Here is a 26,097-nt window from a genome sequence, read left to right on the forward strand (position 1 = left end):
AAAATTGATGATGGTCGAAGCAGAGAGGATATAAAATGTAGACTGGCAATGGCAAGGAAAGCGTTTCTGAAGAAGAGAAATTTGTTAACATCGAGTATAGATTTAAGTGTCAGGAAGTCGTTTCTGAAAGTATTTGTATGGAGTGTAGCCATGTATGGAAGTGAAACATGGACGATAAATTGTTTGGACAAGAAGAGAATAGAAGCTTTCAAAATGTGGTGCTACAGAATAATGCTGAAGATTAGATGGGTAGATCACATAACTAATGAGGAGGTGTTTAATAGAATTGGGGAGAAGAGGAGTTTGTGTCACAACTTGACAAGAAGAAGGGACTGGTTGGTAGGACATGTTCTGAGGCACACAAGGGATCACAAATTTAGCATTGGAGGGCAGCGTGGAGGGTAAAAATCGTAGAGAGAGACCAAGAGATGAATACACTAAGCAGATTCAGAAGGATGTAGGATGCAGTAAGTACTGGGAGATGAAGAAGCTTGCACAGGATAGGGTAGTATGGAGAGCTGCATCAAACCAGGACTGAAGACCACAACAACAACAACCCTGCAGCAAGTTTGTACGTTGCTCTCTACGCGTCCTGCCATTCACGAACAGCGTTCCAGGGTTGTTTTCCAGCGGGATAACGCTCTCCCATACACCGCTATTGTAACCAGTGTCATCCACAAGCACCATTAATCCTCTCTGTGTTGACCGACCAAGTGCAACAGCAACGGAACTCCACCCCGTCAACTGACATCCGCCACCTGTACAACACAAGGTATGCAGGTTTGCATGCTTGCATTCAACATTCTTCGGGTACACCGTTTGTTAAGGTTACAGCTTGTCACATTGCAATGGCTTATCTCTCGGTTGCATTACCTTGTGATCTTGTGATGTTAATCACTTAAATACGTTACCTAGACGAATGTATTACTGGAATTTCATTACTCTACATTAATTAATTTTTGGTCCTGCGACTTTTTCTTCCGTCATTGTATGTATGGATGTATATAGTGTATTTCCTACATGACTGAATGGCTCTGAGCACTATGGGACCTAACATCTGAGGTCATCAGTCCCCTACATGACTGAAGATAGAGACCTGGAGCAAATTTTAACTTACGCATCGAAACTCAGAAATTACCGTGGAGTCTGTTATAAGTTTCCCGTTCATGTGGTTACCAGTCGGGGTCTCCCAGGTGCAGCTAGATCGCTGGCCTATTCGTTATCCATTGTCGTCGAGTCCAGATAGCAGTAACTCAGCAAAATAAAGCGTTTTGCGTTGTCCTTATCAACAGTTGGAATTCACTTGCAGGTTCGTGGCGTAATCTTATTCGAGAGTCTGGCACGGCATTACCTGCAGGTCAAAGCACTTGGCGATGGCGTCAACATTCTCAGGACACTAGTTGTTAAGATATGGGGCAATCCACAGGTTCTCCCAGTGCGGTCGATCAATATGTAGAGCGAATTTCATTGTATTTTGCACGTATTCTACAACACTCTACTCGTCATGCCAGCCGATGCAGGTGAGAAACGAGCAGACTTTTGTGAATTCATTCTGTGCGTGTAGATTGAAGACGATTATTTCTTGCCACGTTTAGTGTTCAGTATTGGGCTAGATTCCATTTCAGAGCAAAAGTGAACCGGCATTTCGCAAGAGTACGGAGAACACAGCAGCCGCATACTGCAGTTGAGCGCATGTGAGAGTCTTGAAAACTTCATGTCTGCTGCAAAGTTTCCCAATTAAAAAACCGCACTACGTTGTTTTTTGTGAAGAAGATTCTTACAGAAATCATATACCTGGGTACGTTGAAGATCTGACTTTTTGTGAAAATATGGGATGAGAAATTGATGGTCGGGAGTCCCAATACGGAAAAAGTTCGGCAGCCGGGTTGCATGTCTTTTCAATTGACGACACGTATGTCGATAAGGATGAAATGATGATGAGGACAACATCCAGTCCCCGAGCGGAGAAAACCTCCGAGCCGGTCGGGAATCGAATCAGGGCCCACTGCATGACATTCAGACGCGCTGATTGCTAAGTGGGCGGACATATGTAGAAAATATCATTTTTAGACACGACGGAGCAACGTCGTAATGCCGCCTGAATGCAAGAGCACTTATTAACATTGAGAGGCCACAACGACGAATCATCCTTAAGAGGTGTACAGATCTCACATTGCAACATTGCACCAGTGGCCACCAGTGTCACTTGATGTCACAAATGTAATTCTATTTATTTTTTCTGTTGGGGGGGGGGGGGGCTCCTAGAGCGACGGGGGGCGGGGGGGGGGGGGGGGGCTTGAGGAAGACTCTGTGTATGTGCCTTCCTTTCCATCACCTTTTGCTGAAATGCTACGCCGCATAGCAACAGCAGTGAATCCAGTGATACCAAATAAGCTCGCAAAAGAATTAGACTAGAAAATTGAACATTTGCGCTAAATAAACGAAAACTTTGATCCTAAACGTATATGTAAAAAGTACACCAAGATGGTATGTGTATCCATGTACATGATATAAGAGGTTCCTCGCCAGGCCGTAAAGGCCCAATGGATATCTACCGGCTACCGTGGCACCCTCTGCCTTGCGACGTTATGCTGATGCGGTATGGAGCGGCATGTGGTCAGCACCCCGCTCTCCCGGCCGTTTTGCAGACTTTCCAGACCGTGGAGCCGCTGCTACTCCATCAAGTAGCTCCTCATTTGGCATCACAAGACTTTGTGCACCCTGCACCAGTGCTGCCACCAAAGAAAAATACTTCGCAGTACCGAAAATCGAAGCCGGGTCCTCTACATGACAGCCATCTATGCTGAGCACTTACAAGGGGAGGCCGCCAATTGTGAAATTCAGATTCGATTCATACTGCGCATAATAAAAGCTCATGGCCAGAGGTGTAATGTGGCAAAGCACCAAGATGCACTCCTCAGCCGTTGTCGAGAAAATAGAGAGTTAAAAGAAACCGTTGCGGTGAAATACTGTCTACGATTAATTGTTTTCTACACCGTTTTTTTTTTTTGCGACTTCGAACATCATTATGTTTTCCGCAAACGAAGTTGTATTTCACAAATGTTATTAATTGTCTTCATAATGTTAACCACGTATAGTTAACGGAAGACGTAGAAACGATATTCCGAGACGAATACGTATAGCGTAAGTCAATCGTTCGAATTAGAATAGAGACCCACGAACACAAATTGTCTGTGGCAGGTATGAAATTTAAACTCCGTTACTCGCTCGTTACACTTGAAGGACAGATGTTGAATGGGCCGAAACGAGCCGCCGCATAACAGCGTAGTTGCCTGCTAACTTCGAAAGAAGGTAGATGCGGTCCCTAGCGCAACTTATAACATCGTCGAAAATCAGTGCGGACGGGAGAGCTTTAATACACCCTGTTAAAAAAAAAAAAACGGAAAAATGGAGGCGGTACAATTGGAGAGCGATCCGCCTTCACCAACATGCATAAGCAATTCATTAATATATATATATATATATATATATATATATATATATATATATATATATATATATATATATATATATTTGAATTACAAAAAACAAATAATAAAAAGAATTGTATGGCGCGAGATTCGATCCGGCGACCTTCGGATTACGAACCCGAGCGCTTACCGCTGCACCACGACGCTATGGATAATAATTAATCGTAGAGAGTATTTCACCGCAACGGTTTCTTTTAACTGTCGATTTTTCTCGACAACGGCTGAGAAGTGCATCTTGGTGCTTTGCCACACTACACCTCTGGCCATGAGCTTTTATTATGCGCAGTATGAATCGAATCTGAATTTCAAAATTGGCGGCCTCCCCTTGTTAGCTGCGGAGGCAGACACGCAAGTGATATGTTATTGTAAAATCACATGGTTCTTTTGAAAATAAAAAAATTGTAGTCCTATGCGTAAATTAAAACTAACCACAAAGGTTCTATCTTCATCAGTTTAAAACATATAGTATTTCGACGTTCGGTGGATATTTCTGAAACACTACGTACTACTTCGCCTTGACAGAATAATTCAAATTGATCTATTCTCAGAAAATATCTAGAACAGTGTATCTGCAGTAACTGATGACAATTGATGATGAATGGGGTACAGTGAGTCCCATTAGCCACTGACGAGGAATTTCTTCGTAATCAATTTATGGTTGCTTGATTAGATCATTCTGAAACCGCTGTGGCTCAAAACAATAAGAAAAAAAATTTGGGAATCTGCCGAGGGCGTCCTCTATTCTACAGGATTCTTAACCATATCAATATTAAGGCTGCTGCAACAAAAATGGACATATTATTTTAAATTAAGGGGCGATAAAATAATTCAATATTCGACTCCATCCCACTATCACTGTCATTGAAGACAAAGAGAAACTGAACTATTCAAGTAACTGATGCTTCCTCTAGCACACACATGAAATTCGATACTGTAATAATTTCATTGTTGTGGTATATGACGGTTGTTTGCTACCGAACTATCTTTAATTGAATAAGATCTATCAGTAATTGTTATAGTGTTTAACAAATCATGAAAATACTGGAACAACGGTATAATATGCTGGCCAGAAAAGCTAATGGTGAAAGAACACTAGTTTTAATTTGCAGGTCACGAGCTGTTCAAAGGTTTCATGTGACAGTAATGTAAACTAAGATATTTTTCTTTTTTTGTAAACTATGTGCTTCAGAGGAAACCGTTTCAACAGATCACCAACATCCACATAAGATTTTTCAGCTGACATGGATAAACAAGCAAAATTTCCCAAAATAAATGTACCTTGAAAGTATGTAACTGCAGTGCAATCTTCTCATAAAAACAAATATGCCTGCTACTTCAGCTGATCCAACAAGGAAAAATTAACGCCTTGCTCCACTCTGCAACTGGATCAATATGAGATCACCTGTAGTGTAGCCAGGTAGGTGCGGTAGTGTTGCTATCCCGGCAGCCTGTGGCTGAGCACCATGATGCGTGGCACCGGCTTCATTACCCTTCTGCTTCTTCACAGCTCGGGTTATGTCAAGGTAATCTTCATATAGTACGAGTCTTAAAGTCTGTTTGCAGAAATTATAATTATTTAAGTCTTTGCGTGTTTTAGGATGCACCAATTACAATTCTTCACAAATACCACTCTTCGAATTTTATAAGAATTTGTTCTTTGACTTCATTGATACTAGACGTGAACCAACAAAGGGAAAAAAGTAAACACGGTTGTAATACTAACGCTGCCCTGCTAAAGAGTTTCCAAATTACTAATAAAAGGTAAAGCACTTAACTCATATTTCATTCACACAATCTGAACTTTACAACTCCAATATTAATATGTGAACTGACATGAAGTAAGTGAAGTAAGTGATCGGACAGCATAATTCATAAAAGGCCATTTTGTTTAAGATTACAGCATGAGAAGATCATTGGGTATCTGAGGCTGCGCTAGCAAGCCATACAGAGATAACTGCCACGAAGGAGATCAGATATCAGTTAATAACCTCAACAAAGTTTATCAGCTACCAAAACTTTGGATTTATAAAAAATTACATTCCTGTTTTATAATGATAAAAAATGAATAATATTTACGTTTACGGAAATGGAAAGTGTGTTCTGTGAAGCAGCAGTCTGAAACCGTTCAAAATTCGTGGTGATGTTTATCACATAATGGTTATTACAGGATTAAACTTTGATTCAGATGGAACAGACGCCCACCATCGACATCAGTATGTGATTGTTAGAGGAACGAATAAGCTCTTGTGTTTGTTATGACATAGAAGCAATCGTGCTCCGAATGTAACCTCGAGGAACCTGTTACCAGGCCTGACACAAATGATCTGTCAGTTAACGAAGATTGCTAGCTGTATGCAGGTATGAAAGTGTAATATACAAGGGTGAGTCAAATGAAAACATCAAATTTGTAATAACAAATCGAAATTTCGTGCCGTTATATTGTAAGTTGGTAAGCGTGCTACAAACTGCGTGCAGAATGGCCTGTAGGTGGCAGCATAGTGCAGATGCACACATACCGTGGCAATATCAGTATAAAGATGGCCGCCCCACTTGCGACTTGCACCAGGGAAGAACAGCGTTCTGTTATTCGGTTTTTGGGTAGTGAGGGTGTGAAACCTATTGAAATTCATCGATGAATCAAGGTTCAGTACGGTGACGCATGTTTGTCGCAGCAGCAAGTCTACGAATGGAGTAGGAAGTTCGCAAATGGTGTGACTTCAGTGGAAGATGCTCCTCGTCCAGGTCAGGCACAACGAGTTGTGACTCCACCGAACATTGCAGCAGTTGAAGCCATAGTGAAGGAAAACCGCCGAGTGACACTGAATGACACTGCAGCATGTTTACAGATTATTGTGCATGATGTGCTCCAGTTTCACAAAGTGTCTGCAAGATGGGTGCCACGGCAGCTGATTCCTGAAATGAGAGAACGACATGTTGATGCTTGTGAAGAACTTCTTCGGCGCTTTGATCGAGAAGGTGATGGCTTCCTTGCAAGAATCGTTACTGGGGACGAAACTTGGGTTCACTTCCACCAACCGGAAACGAAGAGAGCGAGCAAGGAATGGCGCCATTCCTCATCACCAAAACCAAAGAAGTTTCGAACAGAACCATCAACTGGGAAAGTTATGCTGACTCTCTTTTGGGACGAAAAAGGCGTCATTTTGGAGCATTACGTGCATAGAGGGACCACTGTCACCAATGCATCATACACAGATCTCCTAAGAAATCCTCTGCAGCTTGCAGTCAAATCAAAGTGACGTGGATTGCTGTCAGCAGGTGTCCTTTTGCAACATGACAATGCAAGGCCCCACACTGCCCGTACAACAGTTGCAACAATTACAGACCTGCATTTTGAGTGTCTTCCTCATACACATACTCATCAGACCTTGCTCCACGTGATTTCCATATGTTTAGACCACTCAAAGACGCAATGGTAGGAAAGAAGTTCCGTTCTGATGAAGAGATTCGGCACGTGGTACGTGAGTCGTTGCGCGGACTACCAAAAAAATTTTTTCTAAAGGAATTTATGCACTTTATAAGCGAGGGAGGACTTGCATTGAGCGTGGGGGAGATTATGTCGAAAAGTGATACAGCTTTGTACCACTTCTGCACAATAAATAATATTTAAAAAATATTTAAGGTTTCCATTTGACTCACTCTCATAATTACAGATTAACAGTTTTCCGATTTTTTCCTTTACTTGTAATATGAAACCTTGCTTCTTGCGAAATTTCATGCTTTTAGACCAATGGGGAGCACCATAGAGGTTCGACGAGTAAGTTTGCGAGCATCAAAATGTTTTATATAAATGGTTGTATCTTTTGATTCCATTGACTTAGAAGCTTACGTGTATTATACCGCCAAGAGACTGTAGATCTTAATACGTGACATACTCGTAAATTCAAACTTGATACGCCTACAGACAGAGATACAGTAGGACGACAAATGGCAAACAATATTTTTTCGTTGTGAGATAATTACAGATTAACAGTTTCCTCTTTATTTCCTTTAGTTGTACAGTGAAACCTTGCTTCTTGCCAAATTTCAAGATTCCAGGTCAATGGGAAGTACCCTGCAGGTACTGAGCAGTGAGTTTGCGAGCACAAAATATGTGAGACAAACAACAGTGTTGTTTGACTGCATTAACTAAGAAGCATAAATTTTTTACACAGAAAAGGGACCGTAGACATTAGTATTTGGAAGATATTTCAACTTGATTCCTGTTTCTGAGGAAAAGAGTTTTTAGCAGTTAGACAGACGGACAACAGAGTCATCCTATAAGGATTCAGTTTGTGCCGACTGAGGTGCCGAACCCTTAAAATTAAGTACACTGTTTATTATTTCAACAGCAATCGCCATAGCTGTAAATACATTTTTTTCTACTGCGAGACAAGACGGTGAACGTGGGTCCGCCCACATGTTGCCAAGGTTGTTTCGGCTACGCAGCAGAAGTTTCGCTGTGAAGCCCTTACACATCCCCCATACAGCCCGATATCTCTACATGCGGTTTTCATATTACTCGAGCTCTGAAGAAAGACATTCGTGGTCGTCGATATGCTTCGGACAAAGACGTACCCGGCTCGGTACAATCACGGTTCCTTGGGCAACCGCTAACACTTTTCCATGAAGGCATTGACCGTCTTGCCTCACAGTGGAATTATAATTTAAACAATTATGGCGATTACTTCTTAAATAATAAACAGTTTGCTTACTTGTTCCCTATGAGCCTTATTTTTAGGATTCCGTGCCTCTGTCGGTAAAAATGGAGCCCTTACAGGATCACTTTGTTGTCCGTCCGTCAGTCTGTCCGTCTGTCGACTGTTTAGACCCCTTTAACTCAGGAACAGGTATGAAACTTATGTCACATACTAAGCTCTATAGTCCCTCGGCAGTTTACTCAAAAGATACAGCCATTTATGTCACATATTTAAATACTCGCAAACTCGCTCATGAAAATCTATAGGGTACTTGCGATTAGCCTACAGTCGTGAAAATTGACAAGAAGCAAGGTTTTACAGTACAAGTAAAAGGAAAAAAATCTGAAAGTAGTTAATCTGTGATTATGTAACACAAAAAAACATTCTTAAAAGTCTTTGGGCCCCCGGAACCTCTACTTTGCCAGTAACGATTCCGATAACAGGCAAAAATCGTCGATATTCTCGATTCCTGAGGGGGATGTGCTATCTATAAACATAACTAAGTTTGTACGGAACCGCCACAGCACAAGTGGTACCTGCACCTGGCCAATTTTTTCATTTGACTGTCTCTTAAAATAGCTTCCTACACCACGACTCCAGGAGTTGGAGAACTGTGAGCTCCAGAACGGCTGCTGCCTGTGACCTTCCACCATGTCGTCTGTAGCTACTTTGGCTTCGTTCAAACCACCACATAAACAAGCGAGACCCATCGCTGAGCACCGCAGAATGCTGATTAGTGTCCCAGCTGACTCTGACCCAAGACCACGTTAGTCTCTGTTCCCTGAGGCATGGTGACACAGGTAAAAGACGCGTGGCGACTCGAGATCTCAAAACAGCTTCCTGTATTCTGCTCCCGAAAATTCTATGTGACATTCTGCCTGTAATCACTGCCCGAGTTTCTGCTATGTTCTCCTTGCTACACTGCTGTCCTACCCCCATCCAGTTACAATGGTTCTGCAGTCACTGTAATACATCCAACACAGTGTGAGAACTCTCAGTATAATATTTCCGTATGGCCCCTTGCAATACTTCGACACTTCTCAGTCGTCGAAAGCTAGCAATAAGCTTCATGTGCACTTCCTCTAGGCTTTCTGTGTTGTGATCTGCACGTAAAAAGTTCCAGTACCGTTAACCGTTTTACACGAGCGACTTCCTTGTAAAAATTGACCACTCTCAGTGCGTGCGCCTTGCTTCCTGCGTATAAAGCAGCAACCAACCACAACGTGCTTGTGTCTATGACGCCAGTGATCTATAGACAGCGCAGAGAGTGTTCTAAATATCCCATTATAATGCACACTGCGCATGCGCAGAAACAAGGAACTTTTTCTGGAAATAAGCTCGCAAAAGGTTGAAATTTAAATGAGTATATCCTGAATACATGGAAACATTGGAGTATCAGTTTGGTAGCGTTCATTGAGCTACAGTTGACTTTCCCGTGAGCGTAGTTACCTCTGAAACAAAATTAATAAAACTGACATATTTTTTAAACTGTTGTATTAGACCTAGAAACATGATTCAATGATACAGTTTGTATTTTTTATTTATAACTTTTTATTTTTAATACTCCACATAAACTTGACTTTGAATGTAGTAAGCTGTGTTAGTTGATTTGGTTCCTCACTTTTGTTTGGAATGCTACCACAGTCAGAAATACACTATTACACTTGCAAGCTATAGTGAGTGACATCTGTATAGTTAGTTTTTTCCAGGAGTGATAGATGCTATTCACCTACTTTTCTTTTTATCAAAATCTGTTTACAGTATACTGTGTTCCCGAACTTCTAGACATGGTAGTCTATTCTGTATATGGTACTATCTGAAAATATTCATTGACTGAAAACTGTCCTAGAACTTATGCATTTACTTGCGATTTTTCAAATCAAGACATTGTTACAATTGGGTAGGCGGCAAAAAGAAATAAATAGAAGAGTACGTTTGTTAAACAAAATACACTTTTCGAAACGGAGTCTTCAATGCATGTGGAAATGAACGTTTACAATCAATATATACGACAAGGTTTAAGAACATACAGCAGTGAGACTGGAATATTAAATGCGAACGGCATTCAAAAAGAAGGTAGATGAGCAAGAATGGGGAGACAAATGACGGGAGTCGCAAGGAAGAAGAGAAGACAAATTAATGTTTTCGAAAAAACACTGGAGTGGAAGACGTAATTATTACTTCAGTGACAATGAAAAATGCTAAGGGAGAAAGACTTGTCACACAGTACCTCAAGTGTGCTCTTCCTTTATTTGATTAAAAATATTTTTTATCCTTACTAATGAACTGCAGATATCAGCGGTTGACAGATTCTCATGCTTCGTTTACATTTTTGGGTGGAATATTGTAAAGCATCCACTTGTGCCCTGAACTGAGTACCTATCTAACTTGATTATATGTTCAAATAAGTGACGCAGCCAGGCATAATTGAGGTCAGCCCTACTTCTTTGTCTAAAATGCTCATAGGCGCGCATATGTACTTGGAATCCTCGGCCTCACTGAATGCCGTGCTTGGCACTTGTAAGCCTAAAATTTCATTTGCTGTCCCCTCGTCGCCCTTTTAACACATGTTTACTCCCAGAAGGAAATAAAAGATATTTGGGAATATTCTTGTCTCTCTAGCGGTTTTTTACATTGGGAAACTTACTGTTTACATATCAGATGTCGATCTAGCGGAAGTACAAAAGGGACTATATTACTTTACGCAGAAATAATTTGACACTTGAATTGTAGCACAAAAATCAAAGTTTGCTACTGCATGACGTTATTGTTACATTGCCGCGAATAACAAACAAATAACAAAATACGAGTTATGGAAGAGAAAATTGTGAAATTCTAATAAAAACTGTCAACAGCTCTGAAAGGCCAGTCATTCCGCCTCTCAAATAATTTTGGCGGTTTTGCGTTATTAAGTTCGGCGGAGTATCTTCCTCTGCCTGCATTTGCTAGTATTTTCTATTATCATATTTTCCGTATCAGGCCGGAATGTCACAATGGGAACTTGAATCTGTGTTTCTTTATTCTCACCTTAACTACGACAGTACAACATGTACCTGTTCTCACCTGTCCCAAACATGAGTGCTTGTACATTTGAGTGAACGTGGGCGTATTAACAGATGCATGCAGCTAGAGAACTTCAGGTGGAAGTTGTTGGTTTAACTTAGCAATAGTAGCCTTAGAAGGAGGCTGAACGTTATTTTCTAAGTCAGCTATTGTCGTAACACTCTGGTGCGACTCTGTGTTACCAGAAGCAGCCACGTGTCCCTAGGCGTGGTGTGGCTGCGTGGTTGGCAGTTTCGTATCCGAGCGTTGAGACGCCATCTTCATTCAGACTTTGAACGCATAGTAAAATTTTTGGGTCGAAAAAAGTGGGCGTTTTCTCTGCTGTCGTCTGACTGGAGCAAACTCCAGCTCTTGCTAAAAGAAGCAATACTGGGGTTGGCCAATATGCCCTCACCAAGTCTGGTCGCTCTCTCTATGCAGGAGAGTGTCAGTTCAAGTTTAGAGAGAATTTACAGGGACTTGGACGAGAGCAATCGCAGAAAGCTGTCGCTGCCCCGTGATCAAGCAAGCTGTGATTTTTGGATGGGAGTTACATCGATTTCGAGTTATGTTCCCCTATGAAGTTAAAATTCCATCGTTAGGAGCAGTAGGGAATTTTCATAAGTGATGATTTCAGCATCGTTTTTGCATACATTCAGATGGACCCGTATTCAATGTTTCATCGGTTACGAAGCACTTCATTCAACGTATACCCAGTGATTACCTTTGTTCTTTTCGTCAAGAATCACGAGTTGGCTTTGATGGTCAGTTAGTAACGGAAAGTGATGAATTTTGCTTTGGCATCTTTGTGTGTGAATAAACGCTCGTCCTTTTGCTGATAAATGATGGGTACGTCATTATTGTTTGCTCGAATGGCAATATAGTTTTAGTTTTTTTAAGTGTTTTCCATGTAAATGTAGCCTCAGGAGTACGCTGCATTTGTGAAATAAATGTTAATAATGCAGCTACTGAGTTAGTTATACTCCTCCTCAAGTGCACTTGAGCACATGTCCCCATGGCCTGTAATGTTTAGCGTTCTGTTCCGTGTGAGAGAAACTTACTTAATATGTTAGCAAAGTATGATCCCTGATTGGTCGTTCTGGATTTCAGTAATTAAAATTCCGTTCCGCGGTGTTTTCATTAGGATAGACACTACGGCTACAATTTCAAGTAACATCGGCTGCTTGAAACTCAAGGGCGGCTTAATTGTGTTAATTACGGTGTTTGTGCGCAGTTAGCGAGCAGCTACCCAAAGTCCTTGTTATTAGGCAAAGTGATACACTTTTATCAGAACCACTTTTAAGTCTGTCACAAAAAACAAATGAAACAACAATGTACACCTGCCTAGGTTACTTACGTGAATAAATTTCAAAAATTACAAAAATTCATCACAAGGAAGATTTTTTAATTATGCTAGTTCCGACAATCGTGGCTGCGCTATTTTCAGGGTGCCTGTCTAGTGGCCACTCAGCGAGTAGAGGACGTCTGACGTTCAGTACGTCACGCACAGTGACGAGTGTACCGTTTGCTACTTGTGGCACTCTTCTACTTGTTTAATATTTCATTTTGGTCTGCGTTAGAGATGTCGAAATAAAAACAAACTGAGCGCTGGGATGAAGTAACACATAGCTAAACAGTTCAATAGCACCGGTTTTCAGGATGACCGATCTGTTGCGAAGTGCAGCATTTATAACGTATCAGTAAAAATGATGAAACGTATCAGCTAAACCGTGTACTGCAGCATGTGGAAATTGCAAATCACAATACGTATAAGGAACTACAACGTCCCAAAAGTACAGTGAGACGGTAGTTTATTGGTGAGACACTTCAGATACAAAAATTAAAAATTAGTTTTTGACTCATCAGCGGGTTTCTATGAAGTGGTTCTCCGTTTTTTCCAAGCTTGACCGTTCCATTATGTGCACTCGATTAGAGCGCTTTAAGAAAGTTACACTTTCAGCTGCTATATGAAGAAAAATAGCCACAAATTGGACGAATAACAGCTGCTGATCGAGTAAAACGACTGTCAGGCGGAACACTTAACGTACTTAATATTTTAGTGCGGCGTCTGACTAGAGATCCAGTGAAGCCTATGTTTTTGTTAACACGCTTGCTTGAGGAAACAACCATTTCTACCGTGATGCAGTGATTCAACATCGGACGTTGCACGACGTGGCCTGGTATAGTGAATTGTGATCGAGCAGGGCCCTTGCTTAGAGATCGAACTTCTTGCATGTTATTTGCGTTTTCCATTGTGAAGTCTACTTCTGTAGCTTGAAACACGTGGCGTGCGTTGTGTGCTGTGATCATAGCATTAAAAGGGGGGAATACTCATAGCGTTAAGAAAAACTTGAAAAAAAGTTGCTAGTAGACTATGAATACACGACAAGACTTTCTGTATCACCTTTCGATATCAACACTACATGGACTACTTGGTTGAAAGCATTAGTATTTGTTAGTAATATTTTTCAGGGTACATTCTTTGATAGATGATTTTTAAGCTCTAAGAAAGGCTAAAGAACTACCAACAGTTACATAAGAAATGCAAGATGATCTTAGCGTCGTACAAGGACGCTCCTCCCCAAAAACAGCTATTAGAAAACTAGGGGAGTAACGTCTGGGAAAAAATCGAGCGTTTTGCAGATGTGAAGAATGCGATGGAAGATTTTTTATAGAAGAAAAGCCTCAAAAAAAAAAAAAAAAAAAAAAAAAAAGAGGCTTGGCCGAATTCTTGCGACTCTTTCACTGAAAATTTGAATTAACAATTCATAGTAGGCCCTGTCCTCCCATAGATAAAGTAACGTGCACAGTAATCGTGGTTTTTACCCCCAGCATACTACTAACTTGAAGGACACACTTTAATGTATTTTGAGATTAATATTCAGGTCCGTAAGATAAAGCAAACGTTGGGAAGAGCCTGAGGACTTTATGAGGATGTGAACTGTGGAAAACTGGACACCCGACTAGCGTTCTTACCTGCCTCAAGTGCGAGTGGTGAAGAGTAAGAGACGGCAGCCCGCGTTGCAGCAGCGTCGGCGACGGTGGATTACGGATGACCTTGCGGCGCGGATGGTGAAAATTAATATTTATACCACACGACTTAACGCGAGGCGGAAAACTTAATTTCCTCACCTCGTCAACATTTGGTAATCAATCCGTAAAAACCAGACAAAGATGGCCGCCTATGCCAAGGTTTTCGGACTAACAGTCCATTTCCTTTGTCCTATACAGGACGACTGGTATCTACCACGATCTGATGCGACTGGACGAAGACAGCAAATCAGGTGGGGGCCATTATTGTACGCTTGGTTTGAGAAAAAATGTAAGACAAGACGCGCTAAATCTGCATGCTACTAACTTCCTTGTGAGCAATGCACCAATGCCTGTCTCTATCCCACAAGACGCGAGAGGGGTGTTAAGCAAGCACTCGGCTGGCATCCACCGTGTGGAGGAGGGAAGAGTTTTTAACGAACTGAGAAGGCACACAGTGCAGGAGAAACTGCAACGAAGTAGCCACTTTCGAAATGTGCAACGGTTGCTTCTTATTTGCCGGCATCTTGTGGGTTTCAATTATATGAATGGCTACTGCTGCCAAGTAGAAACTCTGGGTAGAATGACTCCTGCAGCCAGAGAAATTATGGATACCTCTCATTGCTCTTTAGAAGATAAGTGAACATGTTAAATTCACCCATAAATTTTTAACTAATTATAATATACTCATATACTATAATATTATATCCTATACAGCATAATATAGTTACATACTTATTATGAAACAAGTTAACTGATTATAATATCAAAAATTAAATTACGTAAATGATATCCTATAATTATCACTGAATATGTGATGTGATTATTTATCGGAAGCTCTTGATATTTGAGGGACTACAAGCGGAGCCGAGACGAACGGGGAATCACTCTAGTGATGAAACGACTCAGAAATGGGAAAATCCACTCACATAGGGGAGTGTGACAAACGACAGATTGTTGGCGATTGGTAATGAGCATTTAGGAAACTGCGAAACTGATCGGCTAATCGCGTGATACTGACATGAACACATAAGGAAAGTGGTTGACGGACGACGGAAGCACGAGTGGGCAGCAGGGTGTAGGACGTCCACGCCTCTTCACAGAATTTTGAGATCGGAGGCGCCTTGCTTTGCTCTGAAAAGCAGAATAGGGCGCTGTCTGTGGCAGATCTGAACTCGAACATTATGAATCACCTCGAAGAGAATGCCTTATTGATACATAACCAACGGGGATCCAGAAAATATCGTTCTTGTGCAACACAGCTAGCTCTTTATTCCCATGAAGTAATGAGTGCTGTCGACAAGGGATCTCACATCGATTCCATATTCCTAAATTTCCAGAAGGCTTTTGATACCGTTCCTCACAAGCGACTGTTAATTAAATTACGTGCATATGGAGAATGGTCTCAGTTGTGTGACTGGATTCGTGATTTTCTCTCAGAGAGGTCACATTCCGTAGTGATAGACGGTAAATCATCGAGTAGAACAGAAGTGATATCTGGCGTTCCGCAAGGTAGTGTCATAGGCCCTCGCTGTTCCTGATTTATGTAAATGATGTGGGTGATAATCTGAGCAGCCCCCTTAGATTGTTTGCAGATGAAGCTGTAATTTACCTTCTAGTAAAATCATTAGACGATCAATTCCAATTACAAAATGAACTAGAGAGAATTTCTGTATGGTGCGAAAAGTGGCAATTAGCACTAAACAAAGAAAAGTGCGAGGTCATCCACATGGGTACTAAAAGAAATCCGATAAATTTTGGGTATACGATAAATCACACAAATCTAAGGGCTGTCAATTCGACTAAATACCTAGGAATTGCAATTAAGAGCAACTTAAATTGCAAGACCACATAGATAATATTATGGGGAAGGCGAAACAAAAACTGCGCTTTGTTGGCAGAACACTTAAAAGATGCGACAAACCCACTAAAGAGACAGCCTACATTACACTTGTCCGTCCTCTGCTGAAATACTGCTGCGCGGTATGGGATCCTTACCAGGTAGGATTGACGGAGGACATCGAAAAAGTGCAATGAAGGGCAGCTCGTTTCGTGTTATCGCACAACAGGGGTGAGAGTGTCACTGATATAATACGTGAGTTGGGGTGGCAGTCACTGAAACAAAGGCGGTTTTCTTTGCGGCGAGATCTATTTATGAAATTTCAGCCACGAACTTTCTCTTCCGAATGCGTAAATATTTTGTTGACACCCACCTACGTAGGGAGAAATGATCACCATAATAAAATAAGAGAAATCAGAGCTCGAACGGAAAGATTTAGGTGTTCCTTTTTTCCACGCGCCATTCGAAAGTGGAATGCTAGAGGAGTAGTATGAAAATGGTTCGATGAACCCTCTGCCAGGCACTTAAGTGTGAATTGCAGAGTAACCATGTAGATGTAGATGGAGTACAATGCAGACGCAGTCAGTAGTATTTCGGAGCACACTGTTCAGTGTACATTCTTGAATGTGAAACTCCGCAGCAGACAACGACACCGTCAGTTACTGTTGCAGTGGATACCTGATAACGGAGACTGGACCGTGGACCAATGGGAACGTGTCACCTGGTCGGATGAGTCACATTTCTTGTTATACTAGGTCAAAAGTCGTATCCAGATACGATGTCGCCGGCCGCTGTGACCGAGCGGTTCTAAGCGCTTCAATCCGGAACCACGCTGCTGCTACAGTCGCAGGTTCGAATCCTGCCTCGGGCATGGATGTGTGTGATGTCCCTAGGTTAGTTAGGTTTAAGTAGTTCTAAGTCTAGGGACTGATGACCTCAGATGTTGTCCCATAGTGCTTAGGGCCATTTGAACCATACGATGTCGGTCACGCGAAAGACAGCTCGAAACATGTACCTAGTATCGAACGAAAACCTGCGGGGACACTATTATGGTGTAGGGGACGTTCCCCAGGACATCCATGGACCTGTGGTAGTAATGGAAGCCTCCATGACACTATGGTATAGTGACAAATGTTGCGGATTACCTGCATCCCTTTACGCTTTGTCTTCTTCGGCGGCTATAGCATCTTCCAACAAACCAACTGACCGCGCCACAAGTCCAGAATCGTGTAAGAGTGGTTGCATAATAGGCAACTTACATTGCTTCACCACCAGATTCACCTGATCTGAACCGATGAACACATCTTGGACGATGTCGAGCGCCAGTTCCGTGACCACATACCACGGGCCCTTAATTTACGGAAATTGTGTGACCTATGAGTAGACGTCTTGTGCCACATCCGCCTAAATGCTGTCAAGGTCTTACAGGAAAATGTGAACCAAGATGCCATCAAACAAGTGGCTCATTAGTTAATTCTTAAGTTATACTTAAGTACGGTGCTTGATTTGTGTCTGTATGCGGCGGTACACTGTACCGGTATCTCCGAAAAAGAAGCTTTAAAATAACGTTTCAAGAAGTATAATTTTTAAAAAAACCTGGGAAGTCACAATACCGGAACTTCTTTTCTTTATAAATGAGGCACTGCTTAAGTATATTAATTAAGTATATTTTATGCATTGATGGATCTTCTCTAGTCTTCGCTTACAACGTACTGGACAAGCCGCTCCTGGACATAATATGAACTGACATTCGTGTTTTAAGATTTTCAGGAAGCACTTGAGAGAAGTTGAGCAATTAAGTCAAGCTAACATTTGTAGCAGGCTGCCTATGAATGGTAAGAATTTTTGGTCGACACCCGGTTCACACGTGTAAATTTGTTAGTAAGTTTCGAAATACTGAATTACAAACATATTCTAATTATGTGGTGACGTACACGATATAACACGGGCTGCTTCAGCCAAATATGCTTTTCCACATTCATATATTTACAGTTTCATAATGCGTGCAGTATATTCCAACTAAAGATGATACAATCCGGAGACAAACTTTACCATGTTGCGGCAACTTAGTTAGTTACATATTCTATACATCAATTGAACGATTCCTTGATCGAAATGGTGTTCAACAAGTCAGTTTACAGGATATGTATAAATGATTAATGTGAACAACAGTGAAAGCATTGTTATTTTAGTACCAATCATGCATGTACATATAGTTTTAAAGTAGAAATTCGTTAATGGAATAGAAGAATTTGTCCAGGTGAAACGGATTAAGTTATATTTACCTAACTGTGAGACGTATCATCGAAAAAATAATCAAAGATTGTTGTTTCTGCATATTGAACTCCTTTCTGGGCCACTGACAGCTTTAATAAAGAATAAGAAAGATCATTTTGCCTTTTAGTGTTGTGGGTATGGACATCACTGTTTTCTCAAACTGTAATGGATTACTTATGACGAATTTCATTAGCCAATATTTATAGGAATATTGTAACGGCCAAGTTAAAATGCCTTTCTCGTTGAACAGGTACCTACATAAAGTCTGTGGGTGAACATCATATATTAATCTTACTGTTTGCTTTTGTGCAGTCAATGCATCCTTTCTAAGTGACGAGTTGTTCCATGAAATTTTTGAATAAGTCGTTGTTGAGTGACAATATGCAACATATTTCAGGAGGTTGATTCGTTTGTTTCCAAGATCAGCAGCTGAAAGAAGAGAAACAATTGCTGAACTTAATTGTTTGAGAAGCTCTGTAATAGTCTTTTTCCAGTTCAAGTCTTCATCAACACAAAAATTTGGAGCATTCTACTCTGTTTACTGACTCCTGCTCATCTACCTCCATTCTTGGTATGATTCTATTCGTTGTACAGAAATGAATGTAGTGTTTTTCTTTTTTTTTTCAAAAAATTTGCGAGACTCCATTTTCTGAGCACCACTTTATCATTCTTTGGAAAATATCATTTACCATCTCTTCTGTTGCTTTCTCTCTATCGGGATTTATTACAACACTAGTATCGTAAGAAAAAAGTACCAATTCTGCTTGTTGAATGTTAAGTGGAAGGCTGTTCACGTATATAAGGAACAGGAGTGGATCCAGATTTAACCGTTTGAGGCTCGCTTTCTGTTTTTTGACCAGTCACTAAAATTTTCTACCCTTCCGACATTGTTTGAATTATTCGGCACAACCGTTTGCATTCTGTTTGATAGTCTGATTCAGACAAGCTCTGTGTGAAGATATTAATTCTATAGAAGCTGTGTTTTCAAAGAGTAACATGATCTACACAATCAAACGCATCAAAAAGATCACAAAAAATTGGCGATCTTTTATTATTTAAAGCTTGTAGTAGTGGATGGGTGTATGAATACCACTCTCAGTCGAATAGCCGTTCTGGAATCCAAACTCTGATATGCTAAGTAAATTGTCTCCACTTAATTGTAAGACTACTCTTGAGGGCAATAACATTTTCAATATTTTCGAAAAAATATATCAGTAAGGAAATTTGATGATAATTATTGAAGTCTGTTGTGTCACCTTTCTTATGGAGAGGTTTCACAATTGCATATTTTAACCTGTCTGTATAAATTCCCTGCTCCAGTAACGCATTACATGTATCACTAACGAGAGTACTTATTAAGTTGGAACAAGTTTTCAGAATTATGTTTGCAATTCCATCAACACCTCATGAGCTTTTGTTTCTTAGAATTTTTGTACTTATACGTATTAATTTCAGTGACGGATGTTGGTGCTACATCTAGTTGCCTAAAATTTTTTGGACGGACATTTTTAATATATCCTCTTACTTCTTCAACTAAGCTGTTTAATCCCATTTGTTGTAATCACCTCGAGCTCATTGCACAGTCTGTGCAGGCTGAGAACGTGCTGGTGAGAACAGAGCAAGGACAGCTGTTGGGGACGACGGCGACGAGCGTCTACAACACGTCCTACACGGCCTTCCTGGGGATCCCGTACGCGGAGCCACCCACTGGAGAGCTGCGGTTCCAGGTGAGTTCACAGCGCTCGCCCTCCTGGGCGCCTCTCTCGATGTTCCTTCCTAATCATTGTGTCTATGTCTTTCACAGTTCTGGATAGCGTGAGTAGACTTTAATGCTCTGTTGGCAATCAGTATGGAATAACTGTAAGAGAAAATTAGAGACGATTCTTACACTGCTGTTAGACTCCTGCATCAGAGGTAACGTAATCCACACGATAATACATGTGTCATTCTATCGTAACAAGTCTTCGGATTTTATTTCCACAATATTCATACACTACTGGCCATTAAAATTGCTATACCACGAAGATGACGTGCTGCAGACGCGAAATTTAACCGACAGAAAGAAGATGCTGTGATATGCAAATGATTAGCTTTTCAGAGCATTCACACAAGGTTGGCGCCGGTGGCGACACCTACAACGTGCTGACATGAGGAAAGTTTCCAACCGATTTCTCATACACAAACAGCAGTTGACTGGCGTTGCCTGGTGAAAAGTTGTTGTGATGCCTCGTGTAAGGAGGAGAAATGCGTACCATCACGTTTCCGACTTTGATAAAGGTCGGATTGTAGCCTATCGCGATTGCGGTTTATCGTATCGCGACATTGCTGCTCCCGTTGGTCGAGATCCAATGACTGTTAGCAGAATATGGAATCGGTGGGTTCAGGAGGGTAATACAGAACGCCGTGCTGGATCCCAACGGCCTCGTATCACTAGCAGTCGAGATGAGAGGCATCTTATCCGCATGGCTGTAACGGATCGTCAACCACGTCTTGATCCTTGAGTCAACAGATGGGGACGTTTGCAAGACAACAACCATCTGCACGAACAGTTCGACGACGTTTGCAACAGCATGGACTATCACCTCAGAGACCATGGCTGCGGTTACCCTTGTCGCTGCGTCACAGACAGGAGCGCCTGCGATGGTATACTCAACGACGAACCTGGGTGCACGAATGGCAGAACGTCATATTTTCAGATGAATCCAAGTTCTGTTTACAGCATCATGATGGTCGCATCCGTGTTTGGCGACATGGCGGTGAACGCACATTGGAAGCGTGTATTCGTCATCGCCATACTGACGTATCACCCGGCGTGATGATATGGGGTTCCATTGGTTACGCGTCTCGGTCACCTCTTGTTTGCACTGACGGCACTTTGAACAGTGGACATTAGATTTCAGATGTGTTACGACCCGTGGCTCTACCCTTCATTCGATCCCTGCGAAACCCTACATTTTAGCATGATAATGCACGACCGCATATTGCAGGTCTTGTACGGGCCTTTCTGGATACAGAATTGAAAACGTCTGGTCAATGGTGGCCGAGCAACTGGCTCGTCACAATACGCCAGTCACTACTCTTGATGAACTGTGGTATCGTGTTGAAGCTGCATGGGCAGCTGTACCTGTACACGCCATCCAAGCTCTGTTTGACTCAATGCCCAGGCGTATCAAGGCCGTTATTACGGCCAGAGGTGGTTGTTCTGGGTACTGATTTCTCAGGATCTACGCACCCAAATTGCGTGAAAATGTAATCACATGTCAGTTCTAGTATAATATATTTTTCCAATGAATACCCGTTTATCATCTGCATTTCTTCTTGTGTAGCAATTTGAATGGCCAGTATTGTAGTGTTTTTTTTCATGCTGAGAAAGACTCCTCCAGAAATTCTGCACAAGGAAGCAGCGAAATGGCAACTGGGAAAGTAGTGATGGTTCTTCCACTTTTCGCCCTCAGTTCTTCTGCAATTGGCCTATCAATCTGTCTGTGATTCTAAGTGCTCAATGTTGTGTCATTTGTGCCAGGGTTTGCCCTGCAGTGACCACCATATGGACACACGTCATATTGTGCTTCATTCATGATGCCATAGACACAGTTTTACCGCTTCAGTACAGTAACTCATGTGTTAGATCTATGGAAGTGCTGCGCATTTACTGAGATGACACTGTCATCGCTTGCCTTAGCTGTTATTGTTTGCAAGTTAAGATAATTCAGTTACAAGACATATGGAGATCAAACGAAAGGAGTCATAAAAAAAGATAAACGAAATTCTTTGCGGCCTTAACGACAGTGTCAGAAGAGAGGAAATCTTGTTGGTACTGCAGACTGCAACAATAACGATATGTTGCGTTTCAGTCCCACAAGGAAAGACAATATCGATGTAGAAGCAAGGAAAATGGAAACCTTTGATGAAGAAACGAAAATTCAGTCTTCGAAGGAAGATACTGTTGGAAGAAAAATTGGAACTAATTCGGCCGATTTTCAGAAGCCACTAGGCCACTTTATTTACACTGGGTATTCTGCCGCACTTTGTCCACATATGACTGATGTCATTGAACTAACGACACCTTCGGTCTTACCGGTGGCATCGTCATCATCGTAATCATCATCATCATCTTCATCTTCTTCTTTTTCTTCTTCATCATCATGATCACTGGGAAGCCATTCCCCTTCCCCCCTATCTCCAATCAACCAAAAGTTTAAGATGGTGGAACTAAGTAATTGTGTTAATGTAAAATTAAAAACACTTTCCGGCTACTCCTTCCCTCTCCTCCCTATCCCCACCCAATCAACGTGTAGTATTAAAAATGAAAGAACCAATCAAAAACTCCAAGATGGTGGAAATTGCCCCATTGTGTTAGTGGGAAATTTTAAAAAAAATAAACCTTCCCTTTTCCAGCCTATCAGAGAGCGGGTTTGAAATAAGGCATAAATAACCTCCACTTAAAAGTCAAAGGTATACATTACTCAACAATGGCAAATACAGTTTGGAACGTAACAATATTATGAAAAGGGAAGTTGTTACTCACCATATAGCGGAGATGCTGAGTCGCTGATAGGCACAACAACAAAAATGTCAAAATATGTTGTGACAGCCTTTTTGTGGACATCTGCGACTTAGCATCTCCGCTTTACAGTGAGCAGCAACTTTCCTTTTGCTAATATTGTTATATATACAGTATTTACATATCTCTGGCTAATATAAAAACGATACCTAAAAATAGTGTCAAATTACATTATTTCCAAACGACCTTTTTACGTACACATCACACACAGAAACACACACACACACACACACACACACACACACACACACACACGTTCTCCTCAGTGTATCTCGGCCGAGCGCCTGCACGTACCGACCACCTGCACAACAGATCTGATAGGCGGATCCTGGACCCAGTAGGGGCCAACTTGTCGGCAAGCGGATCGCAATTTATTCTCTACCAGAGCCCTGAAATCACAGGAGGTTTCAGTGTGTGACACACCTGCTCGCTGGTCGTACCAAGGACCAATTTGGCTCACTTATACGACAGAGTGCGCGAGGATACCAAATGTCAAGACTGGTAAACCAAAACCTAATAAGTGTGCCCTCGGCAAATGAGCGATCCGAGATGTTTCAAGGCACACTGCCGGTACACTGTCAAGTCACACTTCACCACAGGCTCCCCAGTCCAAACTACTCGCAAATGAAGTCAGTTTCAGGACAGGTCCCAAGTACCAATGACACATACCAGAGCCTCGACTAGAAGTGCTTCCCAGACAAAAGTCCCATATCCGAGAGCTATGCACCTCTCTAGAAAAAAAATTCCTTTTTCCTCCAAAGTGCATGAACGACACCGCCTTCACCCCATCTTGACCCAATCACGGGGGTCTAGAGGCGGTAAATCTCCCCTCCCACACGACAGCAAAAACTCATGTCGAACCAGGGCAAGAGTTAAGAAACACGCGTCTCTGTAAAAAAAAAAGAAAAAAAAGAAAAACTGACCTTTTTTATTTTTTTTTAAACTGACCTTTTATATTTTTTTAGTTTTCGCAGAGGGGGAAGATGATTTTCTTCGAAGTCGTGTTACTTCCCACAGCAACAAGCCAACAGATACGATCTTAAAGATCTTTATTTAAATCACCTGTGCTTTGGAGCTTGTTAGTCCTGGCTATGAGGTATAATAAAGATTCTACCTCTAAACGTCTCTCAGATGCCAGAGTTTCTTATAAAACTGAGGCGGCCGATGAAAGTGGTTCACAGGGCTATTTGCAGTATCGACGAACACGAAAACTTATGAATTTTTACTACGCGTGGCTCTGCACACAATGCCTGGTTTATTACTCCACTGTGTAGACACATTCCTTCAGACTGTCGCCCCCAGCCCAGGCTTCGGCTGGTGCCAAGGCAACTATCGCGGCATTGTTCTGCTGGAGACCTGTCTCAATGAGGACCTGCCCTGTCTGCCCTGCATTGCTGTGGGCCTGTCCGCCAAGATTTACTGAGAGATGGGCTCGCCGCCAATTGGTTTCAACTCCCAACATGCCGTTTCTATGAGTTAAGAATCATAAAAATACCTCAAGCTTCTAGCGCCCTACCAGGCTCCATCAACGTCTGCTCAGGCCGTTAACTTTCTACCGTCTCGCTCAAGGTGCGTCAGGTTGTAACAAAATCTTTAATAATTTTCCGTATACGAAAAATAGGTGAGAGAGTAACTGGTCCTCTCTCAAGGTGTCACAGATGTGTGCGGCCAGCCGGTACACGTGAGATGTGACAGCTCTGCACGACCTTGTTGCGATGATGACAGACGCCTCGCCCAACGACTCACTGCACTTTCGTTCACTGTCAAGTTTCCATAAACATTCTGCAAGCGCCTGTGATTATCTGTGATCTCTGGTTTCCTGCCAAAAGAACCTGAATGACAGCTCACTGCTTGGAACACATCTCCATTACAGATGCCATTTTGAAAGCTACGTATAGCGCCACCCACACCTGAAATTCAGGAAACTATAAGGAATGAAGCTGGAATATTCCACAGTGTCCCAAACAAATTTCTCATTTCTTCAACCGAAATTGGCCAAGAAAAAAGGGTGGCATTACTTACTGAACGCCACTCAGACTTTGTTGTGACTGAATGGCGATAGTTGGAAGCGAGGGAGAGGAGAGAAGAGGTTTTTTTTATTTCCCACTAACACAATTTGGTTAGTTACAACATCTTGAACTTTTGATTGGTTGGAGGCAGGGGTAGGGGAGAAGATGGGGAGGAGAAGGGACAAGGCTCGATGAGATCATTGGAAAGGAGAGCATGGATTGTCACGCGAGGGATCAAGGCTGCTGCCATCTTGAAATTTGAGCTCAACGACATGGGTCCCACGGCTCCCTGCCGCCGTTGGATAAGCAGCTGCCAGCAGAAAGTCGTATACTCCTAGCTCACTCATTTGTTACATAGTTTAATTCTTAATTTCTTTGCGTGTTTTTGGTACTTGCATTGTTTAAATTCATAAATTTCAGGCGTATTATAGTATTTGAGAGTTGTAGCATCGCGTTTTAGTACCTGACTAGTGTAAATTCGCGTAGTCGTCTGTCTTCTGTTTTTGTTTTGAACGGCCAGTGTCGGTTGGTCACAGCCAGTGTGCTCCCTGCCGCCGTTGGATAAGCAGCTGCCAGCAGAAAGTCGTATACTCCTATCTCACTCATTGTTACGTAGTTTAATTCTTAATTTCTTTGCGTGTTTTTGGTACTTGCATTGTTTAAATTCATAAATTTCGGGCGTATTATAGTATTTGAGAGTTGTAGCATCGCGTTTTAGTACCTGAATAGTGTAAATTCGCGTAGTCTCCTTCCGCCCCAAGCAGTGTGTCAGCAGTGCGCAAGTAGCAGCATTACTGCATTTACTAGGCAATCATTTATTTTAATAACCGTTTAAATTTTGTGTCGATTTGTTTGTGCTCTCCGTAGATTAGTTAAGACGTTCTTTGCGCAACAGTTTTTAGCATGGATAGGGACTGCAACTGCTGTGTTCGGATGCAGGCTGAATTGGCATCCCTTCGCTCCCAGCTTCAGGCAGTGTTGGCTTCGGTCACACAGCTTGAGGCTGTTGCCAATGGGCATCACTGTGGGGGTCCGGATGGGGGTTTGTCGGGGACGGCCAGCTCGTCCCTCGCATCCCCCGATTGGACTAAGACTGTGGTTGCCCGGGATACTGCCCGCATTGAGGCTGATCCCTCACCTGTGGTAG

At 42.0% G+C, this 26,097-nt stretch overlaps 1 protein-coding gene across 2 annotated transcripts in view; it reads left to right on the forward strand.

The window, feature by feature from the left end:
• Window positions 1-4,943: 4,943 nt before the first annotated feature.
• Window positions 4,944-26,097, forward strand: part of LOC126251800 (juvenile hormone esterase-like) — a 362,809-nt gene continuing 341,655 nt past the window's right edge. For both annotated transcript variants that reach the window (XM_049952436.1, XM_049952437.1), the window contains exons 1-2: window positions 4,944-5,014; window positions 19,961-20,104. In XM_049952436.1, coding sequence (XP_049808393.1) covers window positions 4,955-5,014; window positions 19,961-20,104 — 204 coding nt within the window. In that variant the 5' untranslated portion in view covers window positions 4,944-4,954. The remainder of the gene's footprint in view (window positions 5,015-19,960; window positions 20,105-26,097) is intronic.

Source organism: Schistocerca nitens, chromosome 4 (assembly GCF_023898315.1).
Source record: "Schistocerca nitens isolate TAMUIC-IGC-003100 chromosome 4, iqSchNite1.1, whole genome shotgun sequence".
Classification (NCBI taxonomy): domain Eukaryota; kingdom Metazoa; phylum Arthropoda; class Insecta; order Orthoptera; family Acrididae; genus Schistocerca; species Schistocerca nitens.